General features: G+C 43.7%; 1 protein-coding gene across 2 annotated transcripts in view; it reads right to left on the minus strand.

The window, feature by feature from the left end:
* Positions 1-26084, minus strand: part of DSE (dermatan sulfate epimerase) — a 285070-nt gene that overhangs the window by 14917 nt on the left and 244069 nt on the right. For both annotated transcript variants that reach the window (XM_086949131.1, XM_086949132.1), the window contains exon 4: positions 11428-11667. In XM_086949131.1, coding sequence (XP_086805257.1) covers positions 11428-11667 — 240 coding nt within the window. The remainder of the gene's footprint in view (positions 1-11427; positions 11668-26084) is intronic.

Here is a 26084-nt window from a genome sequence, read left to right on the forward strand (position 1 = left end):
AGTACACCTCTCTGGCCTGAGCCAATGGTGTAGTTAAGCGATTCATGGGCAACCTCAGAAGAGTCATTCAACGAGTGTCCAAGGAGGGAATCGATCGGAAGCAAGCCATGTGCCAGGCCCTCTGGGCCTATCACTCACCTCCTCACTCCACAACTGGTGAGAACCCAGCTACCATGCTATTTGGGAGAGCCATTAGAACAAAACAACCTCAATGGACCCCTACTCGATCAATGAATTTGGGAGAGGAGTTGGCCTAACGGCTACACGGGCGACCTCAAATCTGGGGAACCGGGTTCCAGTTACGGCGAGGACACCAACATCCTGTGATTTTGGGCAATTTTAAAATGAATACTGACAAGGTTTGAAACACTGAGGCGACTCGGAAAAAGAAAATGAAAACGTATGCTGATCATTGTTGCCATGCCCAAGAAACAGTCTTTGACAAAGGAGACTAGGGACTGGTTAAGTCGAGAGGAAGATGAAAAACAGACACTCCTTCTGCCGTTGATTCTTTACAGGTTGTGGCGCGCAGGGGACATATGGTGACAGCACATCGTCCTAGACTATCCATCACTCAGGACACATCACAATTAAAACAGCTACAGCAACACTTGTCGAGTCCTGAAACCACACGTGAGGTGATCCCACCAGCAGGTCCGGCTCAAATACCTGAGACTATGTCACCGTTGCCCAATCAGGTTGGACCTCGATCATCTCGGATCACCCGAGCCGGCAGACAAGTGCTATCGCCTCGTCCACTAATTGAGGAAATGTGATTTTACTGATGGCTTCCACTTTTTATGTAATAAAGGGGGAGATATAGCATATTGATAATATGCGCTCTAGAACCTTTGTGGTTCTAAGTGGACTCTGAAGAGGAAATAGGTAATATGCAGGGACGTCTTAGGGTATGGTTAACGGAAATCATGATGTAATGCGCAATGCGGGAGTGTATGCTGAAGAATAAAATAATGCTTGACAGCAGCTCCCGTGTGGTGTAATTCATCTACATGCTCCTGAGCTGGGGAAGACACTACAAATAGGGTTCAGTTTAAAGACTTGTAATTACTAGTGATAACCACTGAGGTGGCATTATATTGCCTCCCAGGCTTGATGACGCACTACAAAAATATAGGTATGAAACTTCGGCCAATTTCTTTAACTACAAATCAAACATTCCTAATGATACCTGAAAACCACAACAAACACCCAGTAACCTTCTTACCAGCTAGCAAAGGGATTCTGTTTGAATCCACTTTGCCTAATGCATACTGAACATATTTTCCGGTTTCTAAATACAGAAGTGCTAATATTTACCCTGGCACTGCAACTGGCAAGAAACAAGCAATCCTTCACACCACATTAGTTCTCAGTGGCTCATTAAATCTAATCCAATAGACAAAAGTCTATGTTTGTTCTAGATGTACTATTTTGCGATTTTTGTTTTTATTTCCAGGAGGGCACACAGAGATCTATGGCATTTGTAAATAACCTGCTATAATGCTATAGCATCTTAAGTCTAACCCTCATAACCAAAACTAGTTTCAGAAAAGGGTTTTCAATGTGTTTTTGACTTTTTTTTGTAAATTTCTAGATAATTCCAGCTTCAACACCTCCATTAAATATTTTTACTGTTCAATTTCTTTTCTCACTTTGAAAATACACTTACTCATGAATTCTGCAGGAGCAGGTTTCCATGCGTTTCCATGCTGGGAAATTTCAAGAAAAACTTTTGTAAATATTCACAAAGTTACATCTTGTGTCTGTAGTAATATTTTGCACCCCTTTTCTATTAAGCAGAACTATTCACGAAGAACAAGCCACCTTGCTAGTGGACTTCTCATGAGAAAGTGGGAGTTCCACCTAAACCCCATTCTGTTAACATCTTAATCACTGTGGATGTATCACAATTGAATAGCTGCTTATACTGCATGTCACAGTAGGATGCAATGGAGCTCAACAAGACTGTTTCTGTGATTTATTAACACACAGTGGCCAATAGCTCCCCCTAGTGGGGTCATCACTTATAAACCCACTGAGCATGTGTAAGGCTCCTTCAGAGCCAATCAAAAGAGGAGTGGGATGTGCAAAATAACCCACTGCACCTAGGGCGCCAAACTACTTTGAAACTGCTGTGGGCCTCAAGATGTAAAAAAAAAACTGCCATTGGTTTCTGGCATGTTAATGGTGTTGGGCACAGTAGTGCAATATGGATTCTGAGATAAAATAGGTGCTGAACATACTACATACTTGGCTGGCCAATGTGTATTTTGATTGTCAATGCTGCATTAAACCCCAAATCAATGTGAATGATTGCATTGCAATGGTGTTTTACATACTGGGGAAATTTGCAGGAGCGGCTCCTCCGCTAAGGCGTAGGAACGTCGCCTCACTGCTCTCAGAGCAGAGCAGCAACAATAAAATGATAATAATGTTGCTATTATAATGTTTTTTTTTAGCGGCGGGGCTCGCTTATGGCAGGGCGGGGCTGATGGCACAGGGGGAGGAATGGTTTGCACACTCCCTAAGTGCACATGACTGTTTGGCCAGCCCTCTTAGGGCAACCAAACAGTCATGCACACTTTGCATGTTTCCCACAAGGCTGCATTACGCAGCCTGGTTAGGTACATGCAAAGCCTCCCTGTCCCCGTCTGAGCACTGAACCACGGCGCTCAGACCAATCACAACTCTGCATTGCAGCGTTATGATTGGCTATGGGGAGTCCGGGAGCCATGTGCTTCAGGCTGCCGGGACTGCAGGAAGAAGAAAGCTGAACAAGACGGAGGAGAGGCGGCAGGCGGGAAAAAGATAAGTGGTATTTTTTAAAATATTTCTTTTTATTTTCTCCCTGCCACCCCCAGACCACAGAGCCGTTCCCTACCAGCCGCTACTGGAAATTTGTTTTCAGTCTTGATAATGATGCTGTACTTAACAAGGCAGTGAATACTAGCATGGCACAATTGGACAATGTGGTTTTTGGCATGAGAGTGGTGCTGTATTTATCTTTTCATTATGGTTTCTGGTCTGTGGTGGATATTACATTCTGCAGTTTTCTTGTTAGGGCACTGTTAACACTGGTGTCATAGCTGTTGTTGTAACGGACTGGATAACTCTAAATCTGAGGAAAGATCCTCTACACCCTGGACTAGCACCAGAAACAACAGGCAGGGCAGCATGCAGCCCAGACACAGTTTATCTCCTGTTACACTGAATAGCACTGAATGTGCTGATCCTCTGTAAACACTTCTGACAAACTGGCATTCTGAGAAGTGCTCTGGGGATTTCTGTGGCATCTCTGGCAGACAGGGACATCAAGTAGCAGGTAATCAGCAGGACAGGCAGCACTCTTCACTGGCAAAGGAGCAGTGAAAGGCACTATGTTCTGGTGCAGAAATTAAAAGTGGTGTTTATTCTCTTGGAATGGGTGTTTGTATCTGCATCTACTCAGTTGGGAACACTGTATGGGAAAGGCACTGCCTCTTCTGTGGCACAAAGGTTTACCTGCTGTGCATTCAGCTTTTATTATACTTGGCACACCATTTTTGTTTAATTCACACACCTGTTTTCTGCTTTGGAAAAATATTCGCCCTGGGTACTTTGGGATATCATGATCTATAGGACTATTTAATTTGTTCCCTTTATAAACAGCCTGTAAATCCCATACATTTTCAGCTAGCATATTTGGACATATATGCTATACAATGCAGTGTTTGTACCATGTTTTAAACATTTTCTTTAGGGGAAAATAACCTCTATTCAAAACTCTATGGACAGAGTCAAGTTTGCTTGTTACACTTGCTCACTGGCATGTTGTAATATCTATGCAGGGCTCATTTTTAATCCCAGCACGGCCCTATGTATTTAAAATAAATAACTTTGTATATCATGGGTGCTTCTTTATTGACGGAAACTCCCATGTAAAAACATTCATTTTGACAAGGAAGCATGAGACAGAATTATCCGAATTTAAAGTCAATCATGTCAGATATTCATAAATGTAACATATTATGGTGTCGAGAAAGGGAGAACATCAGTGATCTCATCCTTGCTTCAGACAAATGGCATTGTTTCTAGAAAGCATAATCTAATTTATTACTTTGATCACAAATAATGAATGATAATTGTTTTCGTGTACTTTTAAAATGATTATCGCACCACATTTCTGGATGGTCTCCCTATCCTATTTTAGGAAGATAGTGAGGGTGCCATTTTTTGTTACTTACCAATCCGAGATGGATTGGTAAATTCTCGTGGACGGCTTTAAAAAAAAAACTAATAATAAAAGAAAATCTTTCCTTGCAGCCGCTGCCGGGTCCAGCATCTTCTCTCCTGCTGCCTGCGTTAGTCTCCAGGTCAGAACAGGAAGCAGACAGCCAGGCTCCCACCCCTAAGCCAATCACAACGCTCCAATGGAGCGCTGTGATTGGTCTGAGCGCCGTAACATGGCGTTCAGCCAGGGGCTGTAGGTGTGGGCATGTTCTCCATGCAGGCTGTAATGCAGCCTGCATGGAGAGCAGGGGAATGCACATGACTATTTTGGGTGGCCCAACAGAGCCGACTAAACAGTCACTGCGCACAGGAGTGTCTACGACTCCTTTCCTGCAGCTCCGCCCCACCCCCTTTCCTTTCTTTGCTGCTCCTGGCAGTGGGGCAAGGAGCAGCCACTGACGAGAGGCGCGCAAGAGCAACACTGTGCAAGTGGGGGAGAAGCACAAGGGCAAGAGAGAGCAAAGTGGTGCCCAAAAAGGTAGCATTGGAAGGACACAAGTAAAGAAACTACACTGCAGAGTATTGGCAAACACAAGAAGAAGAAAGCAAGCTTGAGAATAAACAGCAAATAAAGGAGTGTGTCAATAAACACAACCAATGGTAAGCAATGGATGGGTTGTCGCCTTGTCCCAAATAAAACTCAGAAGCCACAAGTAGGTTTCAGACACGTCTTTATTGAACAGGTGTCTAACCTTAACTAACTGCTTTAGCCTTTCCCTTTCCTGATCCGCCTCCCACGCCCCTTCCTGTTCCACCTGCCCTGTCCATGCGCAGGGTCAGGCGATGACTACACGACACAGGACTAAGCCCACAGTAATCAGACAATAGGTCACTTATGGATGGATGCAAATGAGCTTGGACAACCACTGGAAAAGTATATAAATACCCATAATGTTACAACTTTGTGAGAGTTATCCAATTTCCCCAAATGCCACAGGTCTGCTCCCACGGCAAACCGACCTTTCCAACTCAATACCAATGGATTGATTACAGTCACATGTTGTTTTTTTGTTTATAAAAATTCATAAATCTTCTTACTAAGATACTGGATTTGCAATTTATGCCGGTGAATTAGATTTTTTGCAGCACATAATTTCAATGTAGGTGTGCAAGCTGTTTGTGATTGAAGACCAACGACAGGGAGCGATTAAAACACAATTGAAGAATGAAAAAAATGAGTCTGCTGTAAAACTGCATTCCAATTTTCAAACAGTTCACTGACAGCGATGATGTAGTCAAGGTTTCTCTGATCTGTGACACCCATGTCAGGGTTGGTGCAGATATGTTCAGGGCTCAGGTACCATCCTGTTCCAGCCAACCAGTGTATGTGATGACTAAGAACCATTCCTTTCATTATATTGGAACCTCTCTGTGCTTACAAAGGAGCAGAGACCCAGTTCACCTGCTCTATACATTGCTCAAATAAAGCGTAGTTCTCAGCAGGCTGTGTGCCACAGCAGAACTAAGGTGATGCAACTGTACAAGGGATCACAGCTATCTAAAATGTACAATTCAACTAAAACAAATCACATCATATTTATTTGGTAAACACATCTCACTACTTCTATCTTCCCGGCCCCTGTGCCTTATTTTTACACATGATTTGCATTTTTTAAATGTATTTTTATTGGTATTTTCACAATACAGTATATATGACAAATAACTATTTCCCATCACAACCTCAGTGGAAATTACATCCTCTCTGGCAGGAATGCCAAAGGAGTCTTGCCAATGCTCTTGGATGGAAGTTCGTCAGCACTAAATTATGTGAGCTCAATTGAGGTTCCAATATCCCAGGCTCCATAATGACCTACTGAGGAAAGGGCAGTGAGAAATCAGGCTTTCTGAGTTCGATAGGGTCAACGTTGGGAACAGGCCCAGCACCGGAAAAGTGGAACAGGGTCCCAGACGGTGCATTTGCTCGCCTAAGTGGTTAGCAGCCCTATGAGTGGTGATCCCCAGGTTGCCATCAATGTAATGTGAGCGACTGTATTATCAAAAGTGCAATGGGCATGCATGCCTGCTTTTTGCACCGGGCAATTTGGCATAACAGAAGGTGTCTCTGAGACCTGCTCGGCCTCTTCTGTAATACAGATCGCGCCAGCACACACATAACACCAGGGCGATCTCAACGGGGGCCTATCCACATGCCTGCGCGGTATTAAAGAAGTGAGAACAGGAGTAAAGGATCCTGTGTGCCACAAAGAGGTCACCCCTAGGAAAGGGGGTGAAAGGGATACTATGGACCCCAGGAAACCTCCATGCAGGTGGCTACAGATAGTCAACAGACCCACCGGCAGGGGGATCTTTGCTCCCCTTACATATGCATGCCAGGTAGATGCCTGCACAGTGAAAGGGGTTTTGGAACAGCCGGTACACCTTTCACTGATGTGCCGTCCGCAGTAGGTAGGAGTTTGCAGATTTACTGCGGGCAGCACATTAATTCTGATAAGATGCACCAATCCAGTCTGCCCCTAATGCACCAAGTTAAAGGTGCACTGCTGCGCAGATCAGGGCAGTGTGCCATACCTGTGACATGCCCAGAAGTCTAGGTCCGGGTCCCTTAAAGTCCTCTCCATGTTCTTTGTTTCTGGAGACTATGGTTTGCTAGGACCAAGATTACTCTGAAGAATTTGCCCACCAGTGCCTGCTGCTAGGCCACCCGCCATTGAATGTCCAGAGGCAGGGTCGGACTGGCCTATAGGACAAACTGCCAGTGCCCTAAAGGACTGGTCAGACAGGTAAGTCTGCAGCTGTTATTTTTGTGATGTCTGCTGGGCCGGTTTTACTGTTGATTTCCCTATCAGAAAAAATATCACCCATAGCCGGCTCAAATCCATGCACTTATACAGCTTGTCTTTACATGTCAAAAGTGTCCCAATTTGCACACTTGGCCCACCTTTTTAGCTATCTGATTCGCTTATGGAGGAGCCACTTTATTTTCTGTTACAACCAACCCTGCCTGCATGACCACTCCTCCCTCCAGGATGTGCCTTGTGGCGGACAACCTGGGAAGATTTTATTTCTCCTATCCAAAAGACCTGAACAGCCGAGCTAAGAACCTACAGGACCGCGCACAACTAGCTTGCCTCTGACCTACTTGCTCAGCATCAAACTGAGATTGACTGATCCTCTGGAATCTTCCATGGGCTTTCTGTTGCCACTCTGCAACCACAACCTTGCAGGAGCACACCCATCTCCCTCTCTGTGGGCTCTTTCACTCATTATGGACTTGGCCCAAGCAGTATTGGTTACCTCACTATTTCTTTAAATCAAGAGACACGCTGTTAAAGGTTTATTTCTGGGCTCACTGATGGCCATAGGTCGCAGAAACAATACTCCTGCTACATTCACTTGTGTGTCTTTCTTCAGCACAGGAAGTTCATGTGAATATAGAAAGAATCTTTCTTCATTATCCAGTGCCTGTTTGACGCCTTCTAGCTGTCACTGCATCATCACTGGACACTTTCCTTCAGTGATCAATGTCCAAGTGATGCTTGTGTACCTGTTGCTGCAGAAACATTGTGCACTTTTCTTCGGTAACTGTTGTCCCTGTGTCTGTCGCTGCATCATTGGTGCACGCGACTCTTCAGCAAACAATGACCATGTGACACACTAATGGCCTGATCATAGGCCTTTGCAAGGCCCCTGTTGAGTTGCTGGCCAAGATTGAGAGGGCATGTGCTTTCACTACTGCTGCTCAATTCCCCCATCTTCTAAATAGAAACTGCAACTTGATGCAAACACTGCACAACCACTGGACAACTCTGCCATGGACCAAGGGGTCCCCTACCACTGCCTGGCAAGAGAGAAGTCATAGAAATTAGATAACCAAAGACTGAAACAGGTATGTAATCATGCAGCTGAGAACACTCAAAGCAACAGTTGCACGACTGATCCCTGAGAACAGCACATACCTCCCTGGGAAGTATGGTGAAGGTACAGTGTACCAGGTAATGCATTCCCATATCTATAAAGCCTACTACAGTTATTGTGAACATTGTATTAATGTAAATAAAGTCTTCATCGTTTTCTTCAAAGGAGAACAATGCTTGCACATTGAGCTTATTGTGCTTCCTGAATTAGACCTTCTTCCCTAAAGCATCCTCCAATAGTAAGCATTTAATCTTCAACATTACTACCCCATGGCAGCCAAAGCCACGCAGGTGGGGGGTGTTCTTGGCAATTCAGTGGGCTTTCAGTAGTGCTTGTTTCTTGGGTTTACAAGAACAGCAGTAATAAATGTATTTAGGATTGGCTAACTGCTCAGGAGGCACACAGGCCCCTGAGAACGGGAAACATCCTTTCCAACGCGGTGTTTAAACCGCGCGACCTTTACGACGCAGCCATTACAACGCAAGTCATTACTACGACTTGCGCTGGATGGCGCTCCTGGTTAAGGAATAGTTTGATTTTCTATTCCAACACCTTCCCTACTGTTACGTGGGCTGGAGTTGGAATAGAAAATTAAATTAATCCTCAATCCAGCGCCCTCCAACGCAAGTCGTTGTAACGACTTGCGTTGTGAAAACCGCGTTGTAAAGTACTGCAATCAAAATGATCGTGTTGTACTGACGTACATCCCTGAGAACAGGCCAGACACTACTATAGAACCCTTCATGTATATGCATGAAAACCAGTGTAGAAACGTTTTGGAGAGAAGAAAGCTTAACATCACACTTTAATAACAAACACAATAATTACTGCATGTAGCAAGTCATTGCTACATGCAAGGCATGCTACTTGCCCATTGCAGACACAAAGACCATGTTCACCCTACCAGAATTATAATTTTATTTTTGGAAGTGAAACTGACAAGCTGGGGAGAAATTGAACGGTCGAGATAGCTGCTTCATCGTTTTTAAGCGAACTTCAAGACTTTCTATGAGTGCAAAAATGCCATACTAAGGGCCCGATTAGACGTTGCACAGTGCAGCAGGTACCGAAATACCACAACCGGAATTACAGTATGAGGGCAGTATTCATGCACCAGGCAAATACATTTTTTTTGGGCCTGAATTGTGATCTAATATGCAAGTCTCAGAATTATCAGTTTCTTTCCAGATTGTTTAGTCAAGATTCTGGGACGGTTTCTGCACAGAAATTACACCTATGCAAGAGGAATTTCTGTTCACAATCAGAAGTGCAGTTTCAAGGTAAGAATCAACACCCAGTCAAATCAGAATCAAGGGAGGCGATAGCACTCCAGCTGGCTCATAATCATCCAGGCCTCAGGTGGTAACTGTGTATGCCAGTGGCAAGTAGAGTCAGCCATTTCCAATTCTAAAAAGTTTAGGTTTACGTCAATGCCGTAGTGCCTTAATAGTCCACCAACTCATGGAATTTGACTGTATAGCACTGAATATTGCTACATTTTTAAAATGTTGTATTCGACACAGGAGAAATCTCTAATTGACATACTTCAAACTCTGATCTGTTACACACTCCTCTAGGTTTTTAGAACAAATGGAGTATTTTATGCTATTTAAATATTTTCGGAACAAAATAATTTTAAAATATGTATCGAATGTTATTATTGTAATCAATTTTTTTATGTATGTGCTTTCATGGTTTTCTCCTAACTGAAACCGAATAAAGTAATTTTGATTTGATTTGATTTGAAAAAACAACAGTTGATGGACAGAATGCAGAACAATGTCATACATTCACCCCAGTACAGAGATCTGGGACTAAATCCATCGTTTTTTTGCACTTCACACCACCCCAGTTCAGACATGGCCATATGCAAATCAGCCTTGACCCTGTGCCTCATAGGAACAGTCCAGCCCGAACTACCAAGCTATGTTGTTCCTAGACCGGAATCAAGCATCCTAGGACCGGTTTCTGGCTATCAGCCGTCTTCAGCCAGGATAGCTTGACTCCAGTGGTGTGGAGAGCATGCTCACCACGCCACTGGAGTCAAGCTACCCTGGCTGAAGAAGGCTGATAGCCAGAAACCGGTCCTAGGATGCTTGATTCCGGTCCAGGGAAGACATGGCTTGGCAGTTCGGGCTGGACTGTTCCCATGAGGCACAGGGTCAAGACTGATTTGCATATGGCCATGTCTGAACTGGGGTGGCTTGGTGAGCAAAATAACGATGAATTAACCCCAGATCTGTGACTGGGAGGTGAATGTTTTGCCATTGTACAACATTCCGTCCATCATCTTGTGTGTTATGCTGTTTACCCTATGTGGGAAGGGTATGCCCAGACGTGGGTCCAGTGCTCACTACGCCACTGGAGTCAAGCTATCCTGGCTGAAGAAGGCTGATAGCCAGAAACCGGTCCTAGGATGCTTGATTCTGGTCCAGTGAAGACATGGCTTGGCAGTTCGGGCTGGACTGTTCCCATGAGGCAATGGGTCAAGACTGATTTGCATATGGCCATGCCTAAGCTGGGGTGGCTTGGTGAGCAAAATAACGATGGATTAAACCAAGATCTGTGACTGGGGGTGAATGTTTTGCCATTGTGCAACATTCCGTCCATCATTTTGTGTGTTTTGATTTGATTTAGCTCAGCCATTGTCCCAAGAAATGGAACTAGCCATCAGCTTCTAGCCTAAAACATGAATTTATAAGATGCCACCAAACCTCAACTGAAATACATGCAAGAATTTAGAGAGGGCCTGTGATAAAGGGAGCTTATGCATGGTCGGGAGCCTTTTCAGGGCGTGAATAAGAGCCAGGACAGGTTCAACACCCAGGTTCTTGATGAGAGTGATTAGAAATATAGAAGGTAAATGCAAAATGATTTGACTTTTATGGCTTTGTAAGCAATTTCTACCTTTACACTGTATAAATATTTCTTTCTATGCACCTAGGCTGAGATACTTGGACTCACAAGTCCTCTACCGTCTTTTTTAGGTCAGGCTTGGCAGTGTAAAAGTGCATAGAGTTCAAGATGTGGGATCACTATCTTCAAGATGAAATAAAGTTACTAGTAGTAGCTTACCTTTGGGAATATCAAAATGTAGTAAAGTAAAACTTTGGATTTTAAGTTAAACTTTTAGTCTAACTTTACCTTTATGAATTGGGTCCTCAGAAAGGAGCCTCTTAGAGTGGTTACAAATTATTTTCTTTAAATCTATTAACATTTTATGATGATGTTTTTCTCAGGTTTGATACTTAGGAAAATAAACAGTAAGTCAATGATTCTTACCCGGCAAGACAGTTCTGTACATGAAGGCAAAGTGCTGTTTGAGCCAGGGGTGGTTTAAGTGGTTGATGTCAAAGTGCCTTTGGACAAGAAACATGTACTGAAACAGGGAACGTGTGGTGTAGCTGCCGTAGGCCACTCCTTCATAAAGCGATCCATCTGTGACATCATTGAGCAAGACTATAGATTTCTCCATGATCGATAGCACTTGCTTGGTCCATGTGTACGATTCCTGGAGGTAACCTGAAGAAGAACATACAGGTTGATGTCAGTTTACAAAAGCTCTCGGCATCGACTGAAACGAAAGCACATAGAGGTAGATGTGAAATTACAAACCTCTCACAATTTTCAAGGATGTATGTCTACAGCAACTCAATTAGTCAATTCAAAACACATCTTCTAGCCCAAGCTTTCACAAAATGCATGACACAGAAACCAGTTCCAAGTAGTAATTTCTTATCAATTACAATTCTTATCCCAAAAACACTTTAAAAAATGCATGCAAAAGTGCTATTTTCAGTAATGAATACTGGATAACACTCACAAAATCATAAGATTTATTTATGTGTCTAACCTTATAAGATCCTTTAAAATAATGGTGAAAAGAAGAATTGATATAGCAAAAACCTTTAATCTGTAGTAATCAAGTAGCACTGCAGATATAATTGGCTTTGGCAAGGGCCGTGCAAGTTTGGTAATTCCCCATTCCCAGGGGTTTATATTATCCCTGTTTGTTGACATAAAATGACATCCTTGAATTGTCATGAGCATGGCGTATCCTACACACAGGTTCAGATCAGCCCTCTTTAACACCCTCCAAAAAGACTATTCGCCTTTTGAGGCTCTCACGCCTAAAGACTTTATATGACACACAATTTAAAGTGAAGAGATTAGGAAGTATGCATTTACCATTGATAAAACACCTCCTGGCAGGCTCTTTGTCGAACCCTCCATAGCTTGCTAAAGTACACTACACACATTCTTGAGATGACCACAATGGCCTACAACCTTAGAGCCATGCATACAACTCCATTGTGAGTTAAACCCCTTCTGTGTGGCTCACTCCTACTAGGTTCTACATCATTTAACAATCTGCAAAGCCTCAAAATCTTCAGCTAAGTTCTGGAAATAAACATCCACATCTTATAAATGTGTTAGTTACATAGACTTTATCTACAGCACTGTATTACAACTATTCAATAGGGGCATATGCAAATATATCCACTGATGGATAACCTATTGTTAACTTAAGTTTTGACTTTTCTCACCGATTTGATTGAAACAGGCTTTAGTTTAAAGTCATAACCTACTTTGAAACATGCCACTGCAACCACTATTGGGTGCCCTCTGCCTTTACCTTGCTTAACATGGAGTACTACTTGCACCCAAACGTTTACTGGTTTGTAACGGGGCACCATATAATTTTCAACATGCACAATCACACTTGCCTTCAGGTCTTACATTATTTCAAAAGTGTACACAATGTAACGCTATGGTATGCGTGACTATGAAATTATCAGTTATGTCATCAAAAGTGTAATTTGAGATGTCATCATTGATGTCATCAATGATGTAATCAATGATGTCACTTAACATGTCACGAGCGATCTTATATGTGAGGTCATAAGCAAAGCATGACGTCGGCACAAGGAAGTATACTAACCTATACATATCAAAAATGTTACTTACTTCCACCACGCGGACGAGGCAGAAGTCTGGAACAGTATACTTAGGTCAGTCTGGTCAACTCGAGCTGGCTGTCTGGGTAGGAAATCTACACAGTAGTGTTTGGTGAAGGTATGAGGGGTGGACCATGTAGCTGCTTTACATATGTCAGCTAATGATATATTTCCCGAGAAAGCTATAGAAGCCCCTTTCTTCTGAGTGGAATGAGGTCTGGGAGGGATGGGGAGGGTATTTTTAGCTTTGGCAAAACAGGTCTGTATGCACTTAACCATCCAAAGTGCAACACTTGTCTCGGAAAAAGCCCGGCCTCTATGTGGTTTGGTGTATGACACATATAGTTGTTGTGTCTTACAGAAAGGTTTTGTTCTGTCTATATAATACATTAACGCTTTTTTGACATCTAGAGTGTACAGATCGTGTTCTGCTACAGTCTGTAGGTGTGGAAAAAAGACTGGCAGCTCGATTGCCTGGTTAAGGTGGCAGCTAGAAACTAGTTTAGCGAGGAATTTTGGATTGGTTTTAAGAACCACTCTATCTTGATGTACCTGGAAGAAAGGCTCTTCCAAGGTAAGAGCATGTATTTCACTAACTTGTCTTAGGGCAGTTACGGCTGAAAGATAAGCCACCTTCTGGGACGAGAATTGCAGTGGGCAGTGAGGTGGTTCAAAAGAAGGGCCCATGAGTCTAGTGAAGACTATGTTAAGGATCCAGACAGGAGCAAGAGGCATCCGGGTGGAATAACCCTTTTGAGGCCTTCCATGAACATCTTAATGACTGGTATTCTGAATAGTGAAATATGTTGCCTATTCTGTAAGTAACTAATAGAAGTATAGGTGAGACCAGTCTTCTGTAAGTTAAGGAGGTAACAAACAATGTCATGTACCAACACTATGAGAGGATAGATAATTTTAGGAAGACAATGTACAAAACATTTCCAGTTGGCTGCGTAACAGGCCCTGGTAGTAGGCCTGCATGCCTCTTTGAGGACATACATACATTCTTCTGGTAGGTTAAAGCAACCAAACTCTAAAACCTCAGGAGCCATATAACAAGGTTGAGCTGCTGAGAGTTGGGGTGCCCAAGAGTGCCGCGGTTTTTCTGTCAGAAGATCCGGCTTGTTAAGGAGCTTCTTGTGTTGAACTAGAGAGAGTTCTAGCAGCGTGGAGTACCATGGCTGGCGTGCCCAGTGTGGTAAAACTAAGATGAGCATGAGGGATGTCTGTCTCAGCCTCCTGACCACAAACGGAAGAAGTGGGAGGGATGGAAAAGGGTAGGCAAATATCCCTGACCAACACATCCATAGTGCATTGCCCATGGACTGTGAGTGTGGTAATCTGGCAACAAAGGTCGAGCATTTTTACATTTTCAGTGATGGCAAACAGATCTATCTGCGAGAATCCCTAATGCTAAAAGTACTGGATTAGGGTCTGAGAGTGGGGTTCCCATTCGCGGACTTGTTAGTGTGACCTGCTGAGCAGGTCTGCAAGATCATTATACACCCTGTGAATGTGTTGAATGAGCAGATGATTTCTGTGATGTATCGCCCACCGCCAGATGCTCTGGGCTACACTGGGCAGCTGCGGTGAATGGGTGCCCCCTTGTTTCTGTAAGTAGAACATGGCACTCATGCATAACGGGAGTGTATCGCCTTGGATGAGAGGGTGAAAAGCCTGAAGAGTTAGCAGCTGAATGGCCAGCAGTTCCAGGAGATTAGTGTGAAACGTTTGTTAGCCCGAGGTCCACTATGTTGTAGGAAATTTAAAATTTGAACACACAGTAGAAAATGTGAAAAGCAAAAACATAGCGTGACAACAGACACTAGCAGAAAGCACAAAGCTATACATGGTGAAAGGTTTAGGCCCAAATCTCGCGCTGACCAGAGAAAGGTGAATCGTTCACTTGTGGACACAATGGATTGGGTAACTTGAAAGGGTTTCAGTTAAAGACCAACTAGTGTTTAGCAAGCATGAAATTAATTATGATTTTAGCATACAAGATCACTGGCACGCACATTGCTTTCAAATGGATCGTAACCTGATTAGAAAATGGGTGCAGGAAATTAAATTTGCTTAGAACACACGGAGGTCTTAGGTGCAAAATGGTAAATGCACATACTCCACTAAAATTACATTTACCACAAATACACATCCATTCATGAGTAAAAGAATTCTTCATTTGTTAAGCATTGTTGGAAGTGCAATAATGACTGTGTAGAGGATTAGGTCAGAGTTTGGGTTTATGGGGTCACAGGTCTTTGAGTATTTCTCCGTCTTTAATCTGTAACCTGCAAATCAATTATTATTTGCTGTTTTGTAATAAGGCATTGTGAAAGATGTGCATAAAAAGAGCTGCCAGTGAAGCAGCAATTTGAGAGAGACCAGCAGCCAGCCTAGTGTCTTTCTTTATTTTTTCACATTTTTGTTCCCACTACAACAATTGACCCTAAACAGTGAAATGATTGAGATGTGCTCCCCAACCTGTGAGTGAGGCATCCGTGGTGATGGTCTCTTTTGGAACTAGGTCCAGGGTGGGTCCCCGCTGTAAGAGGTTGTTTGCCTTCAACCACTGCAGAGAGTGATGTGTGCGGTCCCAAATCAACACTAGGGGCCATATTTAGGTGGCCAAATACCTGTTGGGAACACCGAAAACGGGTCGATTTTGGCGTTACCGACCGGTATTTAGCCATGTGAGATGTAGGTAATACCGAATTGAATCGATAATAACGAATCGGTAAACAATTACCGATTCCTTATTTACCAATCTGAGAATATCGAAACAATGAATACCGAATCGGAAATAACGATTCGGTAAAAACCCCAAAAACGCGATGTAGCAAACCTCGTTATTACCGAATATGACCAAAATCGGTAATAACAAATCGGTATTTACCACTTTTCCTGAGCAGGTGGTAATCAGGTGCAGTGCATAAAAACAGGCTCAAAATGCATCTGTGTGAACACAATGGCGGCCCTCTACCTCATAGCAAGGCGGCTACGCTTGAGAGCAGCAGGAGTGAGGATCTGGAGACGGGAAGAGTGGGTGTACAGGCTACGCATCACATTGTTCCAATTGACTGAACCTGAAATCCATGAAAGGTACAGACTGCACCCAGATACCATCCTTGACCTAATACGGGACCTAAAACCCTATCTGGAGCATCAGACACCAAGGGCCCACGCAATCCCAACCCATGTCCAGGTACTCTGTTGCCTGCACCTCCTTGCATCAGGAAGTTTCCAGGGTGTGATAGCCGCAGTGGGTGGTGTGTCACAGAGCTGTCTTCCCTGGCGCTGTGGTGATGGCTGTGGTGGAGGATTTGATGGCTGTGATGGCGCCGAGCTTGTGGTCCCTGCAGGCATGCTGTCATCCTCATGTTGCCTCCCCTCTGGCCTGGCTGACTTAGCTCTGCTGCCCTCTGCTGCACTGCGAGATGACTTGCATGTAATGACACAAATGTAGATGTACTCACTGCTGTGTCTGCAATGGAATTACATTAAACATCATGCCTACAGAGCACAGTGATTATCCGGAGTAGCCAATTACTTTACCATGCTATTGTGTTTGCTAGCCTGACTGTCCTATACATGAGTTCCCTCTGACTACATCACCCATAATGCATTGCAGGTAATCAGTAAGACATGGAGTGGAGTGGGAGCCCCAATGCCACTATGGGGATTGGGGTTGGGGAGGGGGTAGCACAGCATGCTAGGCATGTTTCTTACCTTGTTTTCTTGCTGTTCTGGCGGACCTGTCTGCGTCTCCCACGCCACTCACACTCTCCGGCTAGATGGTGGACTCCACCATCAGTTCCAGTGGTGTTGGTGCTGGGGCTCGGTTCTTTCCTCCACCTGTTTTGGCAGCCTGCCTCTGTCTCTCTGCCATCCTTAGTTTTGCTGTCTTCCTGAGGTCGTACCACCTCTTCCTGATGTCCCCTATGGTGCGCTGGGTCACACCATATGGCATAGATTTTGTCCCGAATGCCACTCCAGATTTGCCTCTTCTGTGACTCGGGCACTTGGTGGGACTGGGCTCCAAAAAGCTTGTGATGGTCTTGGCTGACATCCTGCATCATTACCTCCAGCTCCTTGTCACTGAACTTCAGTTTTCTTTTCCTGTCACCTCCCTCCTTCTCCCTGTCCTGGCTTGCCATTTCAATGCTTGTTATCTTGTTTTATTTTGTTGCTTGTAGCTGTGAGGCTCTGTTGCTGCTGGCTCCTCAGCTCACCTGCCTGGCTGCCTCACAGTGAGCTCCAGGTCCTGTGCAGCTGCCTGGGTGTGGCCACTTCCTGTTTGGGAGGTAATTGGGTGATGCAGGATTGGCTGATTCAACGAATTGCGATTTTTTGAATTACCGATTCGGTATTTACCGAATCAGTAATGTATTCTGTAACTCCGATTCGGTATTCGTCTTTCGGTATTTTTTTTTTTTACTGATTCGTCACATTCGGTATTTATTACCGAATTTTAACGATCTGTAATGTTTACCGATTTTTTATCAACATCGCGTTTACCGAATTCTTAATACCGATTCAGTAAAATTCGGTATTAAGGATTCGGTATTCTTGATTTACCTACATATGGCCCTTGGTCTTTTAGATGACCCTCCGCTTGAGACTACTGTGCCGCTAGGCACTTCTGTAACAGGCGCATGTAGAGCCTGGCATGAGGGACTATAGCTCTGCAAGAAATGCATCACAGTTCTGACCATCACCTGACGATCTGGCTGAAAAAGAGGGAAGGCTTGACCTCTTGCTGGACTGGGATAAGCTTTTCTCACGCACGCATCTAGAATGGCTACAAGGAAGGGCTGTGCTTCAAAGGGTTTGAGGTAGGATTTGCTCAGATTGATGGTGAAGCCCGCACTGTGCACAGTGTGCATTATGGTTTGAGTGTGTGCTAGGGAGAGTTGTTGTGTGGCGCTCTTGATCGTCTAGGTAAAGGAACACGTGGATTCCACTCCTCCTGATATTAGCTGCCACCACAGCTAGACATTTGGTAAAAACCCCTGGAGCTGTGGTAACCCTGAATCAGAGCACGTTGAAGTGATCTTGATGTTCACTTACCACAAACCTTAAGTTTCTACGATGTGCTGGGTGGATGGGAATGTGGAAGTAGGCATCCTTCAGATCTAGGGCGGTCATGAAGTTGTCTTGCTGCAGTAATGGTATGATGTCCTATAGAGTCGCCATGTGAAAGTTCTCCGACAGAAAGTATTTGTTGAGAGGCCTAAGATCGAGGATGGGCTCGAGAGAGCTGTCCTTCTTGGAACCAAGAACGTACAGACAATATACATCTTTTCCGTGGTGTTAAGGCAGAAACATCACTATGGCCCCTTTGTCCAGGAGAACCTGCACCTCCTTCCGAAGAAATTGCAAATGTTCTTTGAATAGTCTGTGTTGTAGAGGTGGTGTTTGGGTTTGTTTATGTGAGTTCCAGATAATATCCCTCCTGTATGATATCTACAATCCAACAGTCTGAGGTGATTTCCGACCAGCGCGGTAGAAACCCCAGCAATCTTGCCCCAACAAGTGTTGTGAAATACGGGGGGAATGGAAGAGCGTCACTGTTTTTGGGGAACGGGGGAGTACTTGATTTTGGGGTTGCATCCTTGTCTCTACCCGTGCCATTGTCCCTCATGTATCCACCCCTGTAGTAACACCATGAGAGGGATTGTTGCGTTGGTCTAGTGAAGGTGGAAGAGGTTTCTAGAGCGGGGGTCTTGGATGTGCCACAAAGCTGTAAGCATTGAAAGGAACCTCGGGGGAGTGGTGTTTGAAGGGCGCCTATGACCTTGCCATATCAGTGTCTTTCTTTATTTTGTCAATCATCTCGTCAACGTGATGGCCAAAGAGATGCTGACCATCAAATGGGACAGTCAAGAGTTGCCACTGGATCTCCGGCTTAAGCCCTGAAACACATAGCCATGCATGTCAGCGCAAGAGGATGCTTGTTTTAATGCTGTGAGCGGCCATGTCCACGGCATCCAGAGCGCAGTGGATATTGTTATTATAAATAACCTTTCCTTCTGCTACCAACTGCTATCCCTTTTTGCAATACTGTTCTGGGAGATGTTCTACCAAGTCTGCCATTTGATCCCGTTGGTCCCAGTCATCCCGGGAGATTAAGCCTATGGAATTGTCTATTCGCCAATGCATCGCTGACTGCACCGTCACTCTCTTGCCCCCAGTATCTACCTTCTTGCATTCCAGATCAGACAGGAGCACATCACCAGTGCCCTGTGTGTTAGTGCATTTTCCTGGCTGAATGAACAACCAGATAGTCAGGGGTTAACTGCAAAGGACTGTATGAAGGATCACTGGGGGAGGACTTAAACTTCCTCTCTAGGCGTGATAACTCCTGCCTTAACTGGTTCCTTGAAAATCTACGTGGCTGGTTTAAGGACCTCCTGAGCGAGGGTAGGTATTGGAGGGAGCGTTGGGTAGAGGAAAGGGTTTCCAGAAGAAATCATCCTCCGCTTGTTGCAAATGGATCCCTATATTGTGGAAAGAGACAGCCCTATGTAGAATCTCATGGTATGAAGTAACATCGTCTGGGAGACAGGGTTTAGCAGGGCAAAGGTTTGGATTGGACCTGCAGGGGGATCTATATTATAGTCATCCCAGGGTTCTGGGCCCTGTGGGTCAGGAGGGTCATATGGCTCACAAGGGAGCCTAGGACTATCCCCGCCCCCAAGTGTGAGGAACCCCAATATGAGTGCCGTGGAGACTTCAACGGCAACACAGGAGAAACAGGAGGAGGTGAAGGAGGAGGATGATGAGCAGCAAGTACTGGAGAGATAACCCTCTTGTCTCTTTTGGGCCTTTTAGGAGCAGGAAGCACTGGGGGGTTGTTGGCCTCCTCAAAAGTCAATTTCCTCTTATGAGGAAAGAGTCATTCGGCACCTGTGGAGGCTGAGACAGAATCCAACCAGTGCCTGAATATGAATGAGGTACTGCTAAGCATCAAGGTGTTCCTGCAGCAGCTGAAGGATTGGCTGTCCGTTGCTGTCAGTAGCAGCAGAGGAGGCAGTAAACCTATCAATCCCAGACATTTCTGAAAATTAGACACCCGGAGGAGTCCAGGGAGGGGTGGTATGGGTGGATCCCCCAACGTTTTCTTACCCAGATTCCCCTGCAAACCTCAAATTTAGCTAAAAAAAAATCACATTTTTGGATAGGATCACTGCGTGGCACGAATTTGCTAACACCTAGCGTTCCCCCCTGTCTCCAGGGTAAAATGATACCACAGTTGCTAGTGTCTCCATCTACTCCCGGGCGGGCGGGGGAGAAAGACTGTTTGGCATTTAATGTAGGTGGGGGCATGGTTTTACCCATTGTGTGAAGCCCCCACCCATCTTAAATTTTAAAAAATCCCTTGTGTCTAGTGGGCTACCTGCCCCCCTCGGGGGCATAGCTGGGGTAATAACCTCCATCTGCCCCCCTGGGGGGCAGAGGACTGTTGAGTTTGTTTGGGGGGGGGGCATTGGCATGGCCATTTTGAGCAGCCCCCACCCCTAAACTTACATTTAAAAAAATCTTTGGTGTCTATTGTGCTTTCTGCCCCCTCAGTGGGTAAGATTGGAGGCCATTGCCCTCATATGTCCCACGGGGGTTAGAAAGACTGTTAACAATTACATTTAGGTGGGGGCATGGTCTTGCCCATTGTTGGCAGCCTCCACCCCTCTTTTATATGAAAAGAAAATCCCTGGTGTTGTGTGCTTTCTGCCCCCTTCTGCCCCCTGGAGGAGGGGTGGGCAGAAAGACTGAATATGCCCAAAAGCATTTAGAGGGAGCAAAGGCCCTTGCCCAAGGGGCTACTTCCCCCTCCCTGGTGTCTAATGGTGGATCCCTGCTAGGGGATCGCCCTCCTGTGACGATCCCCAAGCAGAAATTCACTAGGGAGGCGTACCATTGGAAATTATACCTTTCCCATCTGCCCATGTGCTTGGGGGGCTGAGATAGCCCACGAGCACATAGGCAGTGAAAGTGAAACGAGCCCATCAGTGAAATGCATCAGCGCAACGATAGTCATTTCAGTGAAAACCCAGAAAAGCCTCAGGTGCTTGGGAAGCGAGTCGACAGCTCCCAAGGCTGTTTTGGGAAAAAGGAAACCCTCCGGTGCCCGCACCAGAGAGATTTGAAGTGCCATGTGCGCTGGAACTGTCCAATGCACACAAGCACCATTGTGTCAGATGTCTCCTGCGCGTCCGACGCATGGAAGGTGTTAAACTCATCTTTAGTGCAAGATGTTGCCTGTCAAAATTGGTAGCAGTGATGCTGGCTCCAAGCAGGAGTATTCAAAACAACATACTATGAAGAGTTAGATTTTTGTTCCTGGCTTTCATCAGCCTTCCTGACACAGTAATTACAGAAAGGCAAAAAGCCACGCCCTATCTAGAAACATCCTCACATTGAACAACAGAAACAGCAGTCCTACCCCTAAGATCTACCAAATGGAGGTGCTCAAGAAGAAATAATCAACAGCTTTTTACTAACAAAGTCTCCTTGAAGTTCTATAAGTAGCCCTGTCTCCATCCTCCCTCCCATCAATGTTTTGGTCTCAGCCCTCCAGCAAGTGGAATGCAGTGAATATAATTCCATTGTCTGTGGAAGCTGCATCCATCCTTCATTGTGCCGTGGTAAACCAGGAGCCAACAAAATAGAAATCGACTGGTCTCAGTACTCATATTCTCACCACACAGACAGTCCTACTACCTTACATATGTTACACACTCACTGAACATACACACATAGGGAACATCAACACAAGGATCTGGGGCTCACGAAACAGTGGAACGTTATGTGAAAGAGGTCCATAGACTACCCTCTCCTTGACACAAAGTTGGTAAAAAAGCATGGTCACAGTATTGATTCACAAACGCTCAGTACAGGAAATGTACAGTAGTCCTAGGCCCACCATGAGGGCAAGTTGTATGCACACTTCTAGGTCAGAGAGCAAGTTCTGGACCTTGCATTACCAGGGACAGGTCTGGGCATCTGCACACATGCAAGATTAGTGTTGACCCCAGGGCAAACGAAAAGTCAGTATAACAGTTTCATAAACCGGCAGGCACTTCAGACAGGGGTACATGCTTGTTTACCATGCAGGGGATGTACTCACCTCAACACTGCTCTGGAGCCAAAATTGACTAGCGATAGAATTTGAATTTTAAATCTACTCAGTTGAAGCAATAGCAAGACAATACAATGGGCAAGGCATGAGGATTTTCAAAACGTTAGTTTTATTACTCTTTCAAACTATACGATTTGAAAGTAAATGCAAAGAGCACATACTTAATAGTATAATACTAAATCTTTCTCATTAAAGGTTTCAAACAAAATGAATTTTCAATTGAAAGTTTCAAATTATTAACTCCAATCCATACGGTCCTTTTGTCCTTGGAGACTTAGAGCAAGGTGCAGTTCCAGAAGTTACAGCATTAGCACGCAGGCATGGTATTGAAAGTGCTAAAGAGGAGGCTACAATATCTTCCCTATCAAACATCCTCTTTCTTTTCATCAAGTTCCAGAGATGTGTCCTCATGTGAATAGTAACCTACATACAAACTTTACCAACTTTTATCTGCACTGCAAAATACCCCAGTTTGATTGTCTACCCGTTGCTAAATTATGCAACGTGCTCATGAAAGAAGAATATTCAACAACTCTGAATCAGATTCAAAGCTATTGCATGACTTTTTGCATCCTATTTGTGGGTTAACCCAGTGACTATACTTGGATCTATTAATGTATAAAATTGTTTAGTGATTGTATTGCGCTCATGTAGACAATATTTCACTTCAGCAAGCATGGAGGAGACACAGGTGGTGCATAATGTTCAGTCGGACACTACGTGACACTTGGAGAGTAGCACTAGAGTGGGTGACATGTGGCACTAAGTTTGGAGAAGAGAGACAAAGAGGGGGCTGCTAGAACAGGTTAGATGGTGGTGGTAGTAGGGTGGCTGTAGGCTGGTGTGGCTGCTTGTATGGTGGTAGGCTCAAAGGGTGGTGATATTTAGGGTGGTGGATGTAGGGATGGTAGGGTGGTTGAGAGTTAGATAGGGGGTAGGGTGGCGGTTGTGGTAAGCTGGAGGTAGGAGGGTGGTGTAGTTGAAGCAGTGGTAGGATGTTGGTAGGGTAGTGGTGGTAGAGTGATTTTGGTAGAGTTGTGGTACGGTGGTGATGCTAAGGTGGTGGTGGAAAGGGTGGTGGAATTTGGAGAAGAGAGACAAAGAGGGGGCTGCAAGGACCAAGAACAGAGCAGGTAACAGGGAGTAAGCATGGGCGAATTTTGCGAATCTGGCATTCGCGAATTTGCGTATTTGCGAACTCGCAATCCGCAAAATCCGCGAATTCTCGCGAATTTGCAGATTTCTTTTTGTGTTCGCAAGTGTTTATGCAAGTTCGCAAGGGTTTTGTACCAGTTCGCAATTGTAAACTTACTTGTCGGCTCGCAGTGGTCGCGACTATGTTGTTTCTACATCTGGTTCATCATCACAGGTTCCCAGCACCCTCTGTTTCACCACTGCCACCCTCTGTTTCACCCATGCCACCCTCTGGTACATCAATGCCACCCTCTGGTTCATCATCACTGTAGATTATGGGGGGGGGAAAGCAAGCACACCTGCCCTGCTTCAACTGACATGAATTAATTTGGGGTTGATTTATTAATGTGTCACTGTTTTAAAATTCCAGTCTGGCACCTGATTCCTTATCTGTAATTTGCTTTCTGTTGCAGTGCAATTTTTTTTCCAGGACCTTTGTGGCCTACTTGTAGCTATTCTATGAGCCTGCTGTGAGGGTCAGAGCAGGGTCATACAATTGTTGCAACTAGCAACTGAACTCTGGAGGGGCCCCAGTCAGGATGCACTACAGGGAATGGTTACTAATGATGAGTTTAAAGTTGAACTTTTGCACCTGCTGAGTGCTTTCAGTTTTGCAAAACTCGTTTTTCTGCAAAACAGTAACTGTAATGCCCCAAACAAACATAGGCAACTGAACTCTGGAGGGGCCCCTCAGGAAGTGCTACAGGGAATGGTTACTAATGATGAGTGAACTTTTGCACCTGCTGAGTGCTTTCAGTTATGCAAAACTCGTTTTTCTGCAGAACAGCAACTGTAATGCCCCAAACAAACTTACTTGTGAAAGTTGATTTCTAATCCAAAAGTGATCCAAAGAAAGTCAAAAGGCCTCAAATCCAAAAAAGTGCAGGCAAATGTCAACCTGAGGAGTTATTCTGATAAAAATCATCATTTTCAGAAGGTCTATGCTGCTTGCTAGTGGATTTCTTGTGCAGAATTGCAAATTTTGTAATTTTGCGAGTGCGAGATTGTGGCTGCCTGCCGCACCGACATGTTCGCAATTGCAAACTCTCGTGATGCGTCGCCAAACTCCCGCGGGATCCCGCAGCAAGATCCAAAATGGCACAGCACTCGCAAAATATCGAGAAAAACAACTCGGCAAATGCTGAATGACGGTAAGTGAACGCCGCACGCCGCAAAATTGTATCACCAAGAAAAAAAAAGCCGCTGCGTGCGAATTTGCGGATTTTCGGTAAATTCGCGAGCGTTCGCGGATTGCGAATTTACCGAAAATCCGCAAAATCCGCGAGCGGAACGGATTTTCCGCCCATGCTTAACAGGGATACAGGCCTGGCTCTTATTTCCTCTTACTTCCTTGTAAAACGCTGGTGACATTTCAAGTAGGGTACACAGTCAAAATATCGAGTTGTAAATATCAACCTACACAAATATCGAGTTAGAAATATCTAAGGTAAAGAATATCGATGTCAAGAATATCGTGGGACAGAATATCGACCCTAAGGTAAGTAATATCGATTTTTTTTATATCGATGTAAGTAATATCGTAGTCAGTAATATCGATATCAAATATATCGATGTTAGTAATTTCGATGTTACTAATATCGATATTTGTACTATTGTTATGTATTTTAGTATGTATTTAATATGTATGTGGTATAAGTTTTTTGTTAAGTATTTTACTTGTTTTAAGTTATATGTGAACTATTTTCATATATTTATAATGTTATTTTTAAGTCAATTTTATGTTTTAGTACCGGAGCGGGTTGTGGGTGTATAGGGGAATAGGGTGGGAAGTGATTTAATTATATTAAATTAATTATTACTTTTTAGGAATTATAAATTAATTTTAGTTAATTTTTGTGTTTAACTTCTGTAGCACGTAATGGGTTTATAGGGGAATTGGGTGGGAAGTGTTTTAATTGTAATTAAGTAATGAATTATTTTTATTTATTGGTATTGATAATTTACGTATTTTTAATTAATTAATAATAGTCAAATAATCATTTTAATTGGTAATTAATTGTTTTAATTGGTAATTAATATTAGTAATTGGTAATTAATTTATTTAATTGGTAATTAATGTTTGTAATTGGTAGTTAATGTTTGTAATTGGTAGTTAATGTTTGTAATTGGTAATTATTGTATTTGATGTGTAATTAATTTTTGTAATTGGTAATTAATTTATTTAATTGGTAATTAAATTACTTTTTATTGGAAATTATTTGTAAATAATTTGTAATTAATGGGTTATAAAAAGTATTTTTGGCATACAAATAATATTATTGTTTAATGTTTTTTAATTGGTAATTAATTATTAATAATATTTGTTTTGCTTTTACATTATTCTATTGCTTAATCTTTATTATTTGGTAACTATTATTTATCAATTGATATTTATTGTTAATTTATTGTTAATTATTTATTCAAATCTACTTTTTCCTTTAATATTAATGAGTATTTTTAAATGATGTTTAGTTATTTAAAATATTAAAACATTAATAAATTTAAATATAAAAATTATTTCTAAGTATGTTTTATTTAATTTGTTTGGTATCCAACGCTTTCCCTACTGTTGCACTCTCTGGAGTTGGATTAGTAATTTTACCCCTACGCTATCCAACGCTTTCCCTACTGTTTCACTCTCTGGACAT

This window comes from Lissotriton vulgaris, unplaced genomic scaffold, assembly GCF_964263255.1.
Source record: "Lissotriton vulgaris unplaced genomic scaffold, aLisVul1.2 SCAFFOLD_1618, whole genome shotgun sequence".
NCBI lineage: Eukaryota > Metazoa > Chordata > Amphibia > Caudata > Salamandridae > Lissotriton > Lissotriton vulgaris.